General features: G+C 39.9%; 1 protein-coding gene across 1 annotated transcript; it reads left to right on the top strand.

The window, feature by feature from the left end:
* The first annotated feature begins 540 nt into the window (after nucleotides 1–540).
* Nucleotides 541–11,633, top strand: LOC141905550 (photoreceptor-specific nuclear receptor-like). Its single transcript, XM_074794454.1, has 8 exons — nucleotides 541–601; nucleotides 7,324–7,603; nucleotides 8,797–8,900; nucleotides 10,228–10,440; nucleotides 10,609–10,808; nucleotides 10,927–11,170; nucleotides 11,285–11,390; nucleotides 11,501–11,633. Exons 1-8 carry the CDS (start codon nucleotides 541–543, stop codon nucleotides 11,631–11,633), a joined length of 1,341 nt encoding a protein of 446 aa, XP_074650555.1.
* Nucleotides 11,634–12,251: the final 618 nt, after the last annotated feature.

Genomic DNA, 12,251 nt, shown 5'->3' with positions numbered 1-12,251 from the left:
ATTTATTCAAACTGCATTATGTTGTATAGTAAGATTGATTTTCAAATGTAAATCGCGAATGATTAAATGCCCCATCGTTTCTTACTGATGTTACTCTGATTCCGTTTGTCGCTATACTACTTACTCTTATCACTTGGCTTGTGACAGGTTTTCAAGTGGAAAATCTCGATGACAATTATGAGCTCCGGTGCAGCGCTCGTATCGATTTACTCGGTTTCCTGATGCGTCTGTGCGCTGCAAGCGAGCTGAAGCCACGCCTCTCGGCTGCTGATGGGTCGGCTACTGCGCATCGATGATCCGCCTCGTTAATATCTAATTGTCACCAACTTCATTATTCATAGATCAGTCCTCGTAGTAAATTTGTCTTATCGGCGGTGAATTAGCGCTCGTTTTGTCCGCCGGATTTTAGACAAAACGGAAGGAGTCATCGTAGAGCCTGTTCATTCTGTCCGAGTGGCGGTTGGGTGAAGACACGTGCGCGTAAAGTAGACGAACCTTTGGACGAGGATAGAAATAAATTGAAAAAATATCGTCTCCGAAATGAACGACACTCATAGACTGAGCTTAGATCTGGATATGAACGTCGATAACCTGAGCGAAGGTAAGAATATCTCTATCAACGAGGCGTAGATAATAGTTTCGATGATACTTATTAGATTTAGATTTCATCAAATCTTTAGAATGAATCCATCCGAGTTCCGGTAACGAGTGTTCGGAATTTAAAACATGTAGACGTTCGTGGACCCACTGAATTCCACAGTTGTGGGTTACAATCCTACTTTTATTCAGACGAGAGCCAAATTCTGCTCGTGAATTGATCTGGAGCCATTTCAACTCAAAGTATACTGCATAACTGAACAGATTTATGGAACTGGTTCCTGGATTTCGATTGAATGTAACTGAAAGTGATTTCTCACTTTTTCAAAAAAGTAAACATCACTTTTGTATTTTTCTTTCCTTTATGGTGACATGAACAAGAATAATAGATCGATTGGGGGGAATCGATATTTTTTTTTCAGCTGCGAGGTTTTGTCAATAATGCCAGTTTTTCATATATGGGGGATGTCCTTAAAATGGCTAGGATAGATTCTATCTAAAACATTTGTTTCGGCTTCTGTGCAAAAGATATCAATTTTTGGGATGATAAATTCTAATTTTCTTAAATCGCGTAAACTGGAATCAATGGAAATCCCCAAGACGTTGAAAATCTGTATAGTCATTTTGTACTAATTTTCAATTCATCTACCCGTGATATCGCTAAGTCTTAGATACGTATGTGTGAAAGGCTTGCGATTGCGAGGTAAAGATTTAACCACGGACTCTAAAACGAACACTGTTTCGATTATATCAGCTTTGGCCAACTCACAGTAGTGGAAGTGGGCCTGTTGAATTTCCATCCATATGGACTGCGGTATCGAGCCATACTATACGTATATTTTAAAACAAGCGTTGAAAATTAGACAAATATAATATAGCGAATTATTTGTTCAAAGTCATTGAGTTTTCACGCCACTTTTAATGAAAATTTTCTACAGTATGATATTCAAATACCACCGTTTCTAATTATCAAACCTATATTGTTTGTACAGGGTCAAATACATTTGCTCCTTTTACGTAATTTAATGGTTCATTGAAAGAAGTTGCCCCATTGATGTCAGCAATGGTGGCGAACAGGATTTCTACAATTTAACGGTTTATCCCTTTGGGAGCTTTTGCCAGTGCATATAATGTTACGTTAAGAGTTCTACTTATGACAGAGTTGAAAACCATGAATATGCTAGACGGAAGATTTGTTTGAACCATTTGAACAATTTTTGGTGATAGGATAGTTTTACTTTATTTTGCTGCAAAAATTCCCACATTATAGAACTCACAATTGGAAGTTCTTATTAGATATATTAACTCGGAGTGTAAAAAGCCTTTTCGTTAGTTCGTCAAACCAAGATTTCGACGTTCCGACCACACAAAGTATTCCTGAAAATATTCAATCAAAATCTTTTCACGTTGTTGCTTATAGACTATGCATAAAACAACACTGCACGTGTGCGGGCCAATGGCGCTTTTCCATTTTTAAAACATAATGCAATCGTATATAAGTCGGTGAAAGATCGAAAAGGATTGAAAGACTTACATCGGATCACTTTTCTCCGAAGATCGCGTAATCAGCTATTCATCATTCATCGTCAGGTGCGAGTCAATAAAAACCATATAGCTTTTAATATATCGGCTACATTTAATTAAGTTTGGGTTTTGACAGCTGGCGTGGCTATAAAATCAATATGACGTGATTACTTAAAATCGGAAGTATCTTCGGTTTTCATTAATCCACGTCAGGCAGAAATTACCGGTCATTATTATCGAGCGATCAAACGGTTATGGGCGCCGCGCTCGCATCGTCTGGCGATCGTCGTCTGTCTTACAGTGAGAAACGGGCACCTGTTTAGTGCGCTCGTGGATCGGCGACAAACAACAGGTGCCATCGATGAAAAAATCATCCCGCTCGATCGCAGTTTATTCATAATGAATTCTCCTATTGATTTCACCACTGCGGGTACTGCGAATGCAACACCCCTGCTGCACGATGATTTAGATAGAATGAAAAAAAACCCGAAAACCTCATCGCGATGATGTGTCACAGTTACCAGATGAATGAAAAGCATAGCGCAGTCATATCTAGCGATGACATTGATATAAAGTGTGTATAGAATCCAAGAGAAACAATAAAAAGATATGCAAGAATACGTGTGCCCATAGCAATAACCCATGAGAGAAAATGAAAATGCTTTTAAAGTGTTTTCGTCTATTGTCGGTTTTTGCTCTTAAAGATTATCGCTTTTTTATCGATTGAGGCCATCAGTTACGTTTGGTCGAAACAAGTTTTAAAAGAAAAGAGTTTTTCTTTTCGAATATCCAATCATGCGCGGGCAAATTGAGTTTAATGAAAATGCAAAATGTGTTCTGTCGTTAAGGTTTTGATTTTTGATATATTGAATGGACGCGTTGGCATGTTAAGTGAAGCCCGCCGCACACGGCACCGAAAAAACGTTTTTTCCTCGCGAAAAACGTTTTCGATGTGTTTTGTTATGCCTTGTGCGGCGGGCTTAACAGTACAAATCAGTGAAACCTCGCTTTTGTTTATGTTGATATTTTGCCAAGTCAATCGAAAATGATTGGTTGAGTGTATATATCATGTTATCTCGCAAAACCCAAGAACTGAATAGAAAAAAATCTTTACATATCTTAAAACGTTGTGAATATGAATTAGAATTTCTCAGCGGAGACCTCACAATCGGGGTTTCTCGATAATGATGGGGTGTATAATGGCACGATTCGTCCCGCTCAGGGCGACTAGACGATATTGATATAATGAGACCATAATAAGATTACGCCAAGTGAACGTTTCCGCTCGAACTGTCGAATCTTAAAATCAGCGCATGTTCGTTCGTCTGGCGAGATGGATGACGTGGTGCGCACGTGCACGGGGTTTCGCAGTCGTGCCGGCGGGCTCTCCGACATCAGGAACCAGTGACATGCCCCGATGTCCATTCAGGGTTAATTGATTTAGCGTTAGATGCGAAATCGCTGAATCAGGTCACGTCTCAAATATTCGTTTGCCTGGAGAATTTGTACTTAAAGAAGAAAGGCAAATTGTTCACCAGAAATCACTAGGAAATTGTTACTACAAAAGATTGAATGTATCGCAACGTTTCTCAAGTCTGACATAGACTTACTTCTAAAAATGAATTCAATTTTATACGCTATTCACACTTCAATATTCATTTCGTAAACTGTTTTAAGATTTTTTTATGCAATTGGGTTGTGTTCAAGAAAGCAAAAGCTTTCTTTATTGAGAAAACACCGTTATTGTGAAATGACTTTGATATCATGAAAGCGAGCTTTTCACTGACTTGCTATGTTACTAAACATGTCAACGCGTCCATTGAATACGTCAAAAATCAAAACCTTAATGACAGAACACATGTCAAACTTGGAATTTTCATTAAAATCAATTTACCTGCGCAAAATTGGATATTCAAAAAGAAAAACTTTCTTCTTTTATATCTTGTTTCGATCAAACGTGACTGATGTCCTCGATCGATACAAACGCGATTATCTTTTAGACCAAAAACCGACGATCGACGAGCAAAAAATATTGTTGTCGACAAAAGAACGTGTTTATGCCGAGACCGACCATTTGCGGTGGTTTTTCGCTCTGCGGAATACAAAACACAACTGTTAAAATTTCCTGAAAAGTTTCGCTAATTCGCCACGCGATTCTCGACAAAATTCGATTTTCCATCCGCCGTAGATCGGCTGATACGACAGTGATAAACATTTGCCGAAAGGATAAGTGTGTTATTTGAACTCGGGGACCCGGTAATTGGGTAGAGACGGTAAATTGTCGCAGACTTCTTTCTTGAAGGATTTTATTGTGCCGGAAATCTATCACTAATAGAGTTAGACAAGGCGACATCCTAAACCCCACGCTCATTAATTCGCCGATATCTTCACAAATTCCTTCACTGGCATTAACTTCGCATCACAAGTAATAGCATTTCGTGTACGCGAGCCGGAGTTTAAAATCAGATTTGGCTAAAAAGGTTTGGTGGGAGATTGACTTGATAAATAATAGGTGTTGGGGTAACGCAGTTAGCACACCATCAACGCACAACCGTCATCGCATTGGCGGCGAATCAAATACTATCAATTGACAAAGTCACGACGTGAAATTGAATTATCTACTGCTAGCGTTGCCCTTAGCTAATCGCGTTATGTGCAAACTGCTCAATCGCTTTTTCGCGGCCAGATGAATTGCTTCGAAACGAAATCTCAGTAATCAACGCCGATAATGAAACAAACAAATTAGATTGTCAAACGCAAATGCTAAAAATGAAATAAATTGCATTAAAAGTGACATTAGACGAAGGCCTCGCGTTTCGCTCCCTCGGGATCGACCGTCAAAGCCCCCGTAATCCTCCCGATAACGAACAAGGATGCTTCTAGTGGATTTGTGGCATTTGGTGCCTGCTTTATAACCCGGAAATCATTATGTCAACGCGAACGCCTGGAATCTCTTGCTAATCTATACAGGACGCGGATGCGACGGCAACCTACGTCCGACTCGGGTTTCGACCGTCAATCATGCTAAGACCACCGAACGGCGTGAAGAGCCGCGAAGAGAATTTCAAAACGATGCCATTTTCGGGAACTGACTAGCATAATACTTATTGAATAGGTCATTTATTTTCATACGGCAAGTTACATTTTTATGGAAAAGGTCGTCAAGTTCACGAAATGCCACAATTAGTTTTATTAGTATTACAAACAGTGTTTCACTAGCTTTTTACAAACGACTGAACAAGTAAATGGTGCATTTTATGCAGGGTATTTTTCAGATTTAAAGAAGGCTATTTGACCCTAGTTTAGCATGAAAGAAAAAAGGAAAACATTTTTAATTATTTTCAGTGCTTCGCGCACGTCGACCAATTAACTTTACATGATAGAGAAAAGGATAAGTGTTTAGATTATTTCCAGTGCTTCACACGAAGCCGGCGAGGCACTCTGAGTCTCTTAAGGAAGAATGGTAAGGATATTTCACAGTCACTACCGACCTATCACGTGAATTCATTTACGTAGCGCGTTGTTCCTCGTCAGAGGAACTCCATTAAGTTTTCGTGTTGTTTGTGTCAGAGTTTGATTTCCTGAATGTTAATATTAACGACACAATCTACGGTGTTTGTTGCTTGCTGCGTTAGACAAATCGGAAATGTCGACATTTTATCAAGGACATGAACACCTGCCTTCGCCGGAAAGACGCTCGTAACTTTTAGACAAATGATAGATAATTGCAAAAAATCATGAAGCTCTCAGGCTCGTTTGGCATGACAGCGCGATTTTTGCAATTTTCATTTAGACGCGCTAAACATAAGTAGACCTTATATAAATGTTGGAAATTTCATGAGTTGTAAACTTCCACACAAAATCTATTATAAATGTTTTTCGGGAAGTTTTAAACTTTTAAGACGCTAATTAATGCCTTTATTTAGCTATCAGTTCCAATTGCACCGAATAAACTTTCGCGCTTGTGATATTTAGTTTTACCAAAAGACAACCGACTGTGACGTGTTCAAATTTCGATAATATTCACCTTTATAGACAATACGGCCCACGAGTCTGAGAAAGAGAATCGTTTTAGAATTGTCCGCGCGCAAATAATACTGCGCATTCCTGTCGGATCACACTAAACTTGTAGCCATAATAGGTGTTTATTTAGTGCCGGTAAGTTGGGGCAGGCTACGTGACTCGTTGCCGATCTGATGTTTGATCTGGAATGTAGATTTGTTACTCGTCGGCACCGAATCACCCGGGCACCTGGCATCGACAAACATATCGGCCGAGCTCGCCGAGAAGTGGTTTTCGTGAAAAAATTTCACCCCGCGTGAAAATGTGTTCCTTTCTATAATTGCCGCGGCTTTTTGTTTGCCCCCGTGATTGAAGCCAGTATTCTCTTAATCGGGCCTTTGATTTTTCTTAACCTCGTAAGTGGAAATATATATAAATATACCGGGGTGGTCATACCAACGTCGAGTTAACTGCGATTTGAGACATCCAATGAAAAAATAAATTCCAGGCGGGAGACCTAATTGAGTAAACTGTCATATGTCAATCATAAAAATATATCGCAGACGCGATGAGAATAAGCGATATGTTTTCCTTTTTATGAAATGAATTCCTATTCGATGGCACTTCATTTGTTTGAATGATAATAGCTAGTATTTGCTGTTAAATGGAGAAATAATACAGTTCAGGCGGTCGTGCCGGTTTTGTTATTGCTGTGTCGTGTTCAGTTCTTAACTTTTGTCATTCCGTCACGATTTCCTTTCAACTTGAAGAAGATGTAACGGGGTATGATCTCACTTGACTGTTTGTTTATATGACTTTGAATACACGCATTATTCGTCGGTTCTGTGCTAGATTACGAATCGTCTAATTCGTGACCATTCCCAAAATCAAACACGTCCCAAACAGTAGCTTTAATTGACACTGCAATTGTATTGTCAACGCCACGAAAGTATAATATTATCACAAGCCGCGTGCGAGGTTCCCGATAGAGGGAATCCGCCAAAAATGATATGTTGGTGGTATCTATTCGGTGTACCAGTTTTTGTTCATTATTCAGTCTGGTATCAGGCGATATCCTTTGTGTGCAAATATTTTACCAGTCGGGTATCTTATTATCTCAGTCAAGGAAGGATACGGTCTCGTACGCAGACGACAGTCGCAGACGATCGAAAATTATGATGGCTACTGGATATTTTTCAGATTCGTACAAGTCCGATCGCGACCCGAATGAAATGACATCGCTGTCGAGTTCCCCGATGCCCGCTCAACCGGTTGAAGTAAGCGTGTCGTCAGTCGGCTCCCCGACGCCTGCTTGCCCGGCGCAGTCACAGTGCAGTCCCGGTCCGATTCGGCGAAACTCGCCGGGACTCCGTTGCGTCGTTTGCGGTGATATCAGCAGCGGTAAACACTACGGAATTCTGGCCTGTAACGGCTGCAGCGGGTTCTTCAAAAGAAGCGTCCGACGAAAACTAATCTACCGGTAAGTGTAAAGAATCATCTGTGTTATGGAAACAAATATTAAGATCCACATTATCGGCAAATTCATCTCATTAATGCGGAACTCGGTGGATTGATAGTTGAATTTGATTCCAGAACTAAGATTCTGCTTCTGAAATAATCTAAGAGTGTGATATTTTGATTCAGAAGAGAAATCGAACCCGGAGTCGTGTTAAATTATCGAGATACATGTGTGAATTCTTATAGCTGCAGATACTTAATATCAAACCAATTAGACAACATTGGCTCTAGGCTGGGTTGTCAATTTTTTTATTCGTGGATATGATTACATATTAATATGACGAAACTAATAGACTCGTTGTTTATAGCTAATGATCGCGCACCGTTCGTGAACACGGCCAATGTTGGCCGATTGTCAATTACGAATATTACGCCGCGAAGTATATATATATGTACGACATTCGCTCAGATATTACGTCGAATTACTGGTGAAAACCATCTGCGCTGGAGCGACGAGAGAACGCGCGCGCGTGTCTGTCTGTCTCGGAGTAGACTCATCCTGTGCGCAAAGTAAATTGTTGCCGTTTACGACGGTGTTACACCAAGTCTCATGAAACATCGTGATTGATCAGGACCGAACACGCGATCGAAACGAACCAAGCCCGGACCAATCCATCCCATAAACTTTGCCATAACTGTCTCGCGTTTGCATGTTGTGCCTTGTTTTATGACAGTTGCATCTTGCTATAAAGACAGATATGGATCACTTTAATTTTCATCCCTAATTCCGACATCCTGCGATCGCGTGTCGCCCATGATCCTAAACCATATAAGCGCGCGTACGATTCGAAACGGACCGAGACATCCATCAACCCTCGTCTGTCCACACAACATCCGAAAGAACCCGTCAACCATCTATCTTTCCCCCCGCATGCCAGCGCCTCATCTGCCAGCTTACTACTTCGAATCAATCGGTCACTTAACGCGTGTCTTAAATATCATGGAATTCGTTTTTTTATGAGACTAATCATTTGATCTCATTTGGAAAATATCTTCTAAGACCAGTTTACTATTAAACTTATTCATTTTCTATAACCGATCTAACGAATAAGATCTAGACTTACGATTCCAGCTCATTTTAATTATCCCGAATGCGGCCTCTTGGGGTTAAAATGTATTTATTTGTGGAATCAATGTGATTTTGTATATTTGCAGGTGTCAAGCGGGAACGGGTCTTTGTAACATTGACAAGGCGCATCGGAACCAATGCCAAGCTTGCAGACTGAAGAAGTGCATGTCAATGGGAATGAATAAAGATGGTGAGTTATGATTACGGTATCGCATCTTCAAGCAACAGCTTCGTTTGAACAAATATTGGCGGACTGGGTTTCCAGTCGATGTCACAAAGTAAAAAAAACTAATTTTGCGGAAAAAAACCAGTTATAGTTCTATAACCCATTGCGCAAACCTCTTTCTCTCCCAGCGGCACAGTTGATATTGTAAAGGACAAACCATTAAAAAAGGTGCAAACCTCTGTCTCTTCCACCGGCAAGGGTGATGTTGTAAAGGACAAACCAATAAAAAGGGGATTCTTCGGCGTTTCAGCGCTAAGCGAACGGTATCTACCCTTTCCGGTTACTAACAAGTCAGACAATTATATCAACATTCTGTAACATGCGATGTTAATGGCGATGTTAAAGCATGATGCAATTATGCGTATGTAAAATCGTATTTCAATTATCGGAATGAGGCGAAACGAGACCAGACGATAAGAAGATGACGCGTGATAATATGTAGTTGATATTCCGATTCCGACGTCGTCTCTGTGATTATACACGCGTAGATATATACATACATAGATATATAATTGATTTATTAGCGGATCATAACGACCTCTTATTGCATTTACTCCTCGCCAGACGATTCGACGATGACTGAATCAAATAAGACGCCACAGCGTCATGATCGTGATCATGATAGGCGATGAGAATCGAGTGTGAATTGCACGTGGTGTTGATCAGTATACACAGTGAACCGACCTAAGCTCATTTCGATATTCCTAAGTTCTTATGAAACTAAACGTGGTAGGAAGAAGGGCGGATCCAGGGGGCTTATGATACTTGTAAAAGTCCATCAATTTTGTGTCCCTTTTCATTTTGTCAACAAAAATGATAGGTCCAATTTCAGTGAAGGAGTACGCTTGATATTGACTTCTTGCACATGACAAGTTCTTCAAAGTTAGCCCCTCAGTGCGGGAGTATACCTTCTTGGACATCAAAGTGCCGTTTTCGGATGTGACAAGTCCTTCAAAATTGGCCCCTGAATCGGTGGAACCTTTACAGTCTTCGTGAAATTCACATGGAATATACGCACGACTTGGGTGAAGAGGAGCCACTGATATTAATCTCAGTATATTTCAGAGTTAATGATAAAAACCCACACTTGATGATTTAACAATTCATTTTGACTGTTTAAAAGTTTTGACTAAATTTCACCATCAGAGAAACGAAAATCTGTATTAGTAATATGACATGGAATCTTCTGAAAAGCTAAGGTTACTGAAAAAAGTTACTAAGTAGTTAAGTAGTCCATTGCAGTTATATGAATCTATCGCCAAACGTTTATAGTTTCCTCTCCTCATTTTAGCCGTGCAGAACGAACGACAGCCTAGAAACAGCGCCCAAATCCGCCAGGATCAGCTGGAATCTGGATTGGATGCTCAATTGGCCACATCCGCGTATACAGTCTCCGCTACTCATCCTGCTTTCGTACCGGGACCGCATCATCCTCAGTTTGTTCCCAGATTCGTGATGCCGGCGCAGCCTGAAATCGATCGAGTACCACGCGATGTCGAAGCAGGTAAATGATGATATATACGATAAAACCACGGTTTGGGAAACAACGGCTTGATACTAGACTATATTGAACCCACAATATAAAAGGAAAAAAACCGAAACGTTTCTTCGAGCTATACATACTATGTCGATATGTGTCGAAAATAACTCGAAATCTCCTCGATATTTTCAGAAAGTAAAGACAACATGGAAATGGGAAACATGCCACATCCTACAGATTATTCAAAACGACCTCCGATTCAACAACAAGAAAGTATCACGTACACAACTGATAGAGAAAATATATACGAGTGTTCGGCGAGACTTCTGTTCATGGCCGTAAAATGGGCTAAAAATTTACCGTCCTTCGCAAACCTGCCGTTCAGAGATCAGGTTCGTACCTGCCCACCATCTTTTGTACGAATCTTTTTTGATAGTGTGTGTATACATTAGTTGAATCACATATAGTTATTAGTTATTCCGGATGAATATGAATTCGTTTTTCGTTTAGGTTATTCTTTTAGAAGAAACGTGGGGTGAATTATTTTTACTGTGCGCCATTCAATGGTGCATGTCCGTAGAAACGTCACCGCTCCTCTCGCCGTCTGAGCATGCGCAGAATTCGAGTAACGGCAAAACTAACCTAGTCCTCAATGATGTCCGTACCATGCAGGAGGTTGTTGCTAAATTCAAGTCGATGCGGGTCGAACCAGAAGAATTCGCATGTTTGAAGGCCATCATTCTGTTTAGGCCAGGTGAGCGGTAAATCTTCGAAACGAATAAAATGTTAAAACATGTTTTTTTTTCTCTAATAGAGACAAACGTGGTCTGCTGAGCATGAATATATATTTTTTTTCTAATTTTTCTAGACACGCGAGGCTTGAAAGATCCGAAACAAGTCGAAAATCTACAGGACCAAGCACAAATCATGTTGGCCCAACAGATGCGGGCCCAACATCCAAACCAGCACACCAGGTAAGCGCATCATTTTTAGGCAACTACGAAAAAAATGATTAAGTTGTAAGAACAACCAGAACATTTGTGTCACTACTAGTAACCCATCATAGTGTGTTTTATTTCATTAGGTTTGGACGCCTACTTTTGATGTTACCAATGCTAAAACTGGTCACATCCGACAGAATCGAAGGAATGTTCTTCAGCAAAATGATCGGCAGTACGCCTATGGAGCAGCTTCTTTGCGATATGTTCAAGAGTTGAACACGCTGCGACCGACCTGAAGATATTATATATCGCACTCAAGATACGGACTACTCGGGATTGTTAAGACTATCGTTATATCTATCACCTCTATTGCAAAATCTTGCCAGTAAACATAAAAAGAATTAAGATATATTGAGGATTTGAGTGATAATTGATCTTTATCACTCGGTCCCCTGGTGCGTGGATGAAACTCAAATCGAAGGAAACTAACGAGAATGAAAGATGAAAGTAAAACCGTGTGCTATGATATATGTTATAAATAGATTTATGTAAAAATTATTTCTATAGTAAATTATCTCTACGAATTGAGGATGAAGGGATTTAATGCATTTAAATCTGTCGAAATATGTGAATCATAGTTATATATATATGTAAATAATATATGAATGAAATGGAATATGATATATCGTAACATTAAACTCCTTTATGTTTACTTTGAAAAGTAATAAACGTTCGTTTTATAAATGCTAGATTTTGGGTCTGTTATTTCTCAGTCACGGATGTTTATGTGATTTTTTGTCTGTTTATTTGTCGTCAGATGGGGTTCTTAATTCCTTAAGAATGCCGGATGTCTAACTGGCACTAAATACTCTTAATTGATTGAATTGATCATGG

This window comes from Tubulanus polymorphus, chromosome 5 (assembly GCF_964204645.1).
Source record: "Tubulanus polymorphus chromosome 5, tnTubPoly1.2, whole genome shotgun sequence".
NCBI classification, from domain to species: Eukaryota; Metazoa; Nemertea; class Palaeonemertea; order Tubulaniformes; family Tubulanidae; genus Tubulanus; species Tubulanus polymorphus.
Note: the sequence above shows the minus strand (reverse complement) of the source record. Positions and strands in the feature narration are given on the sequence as shown.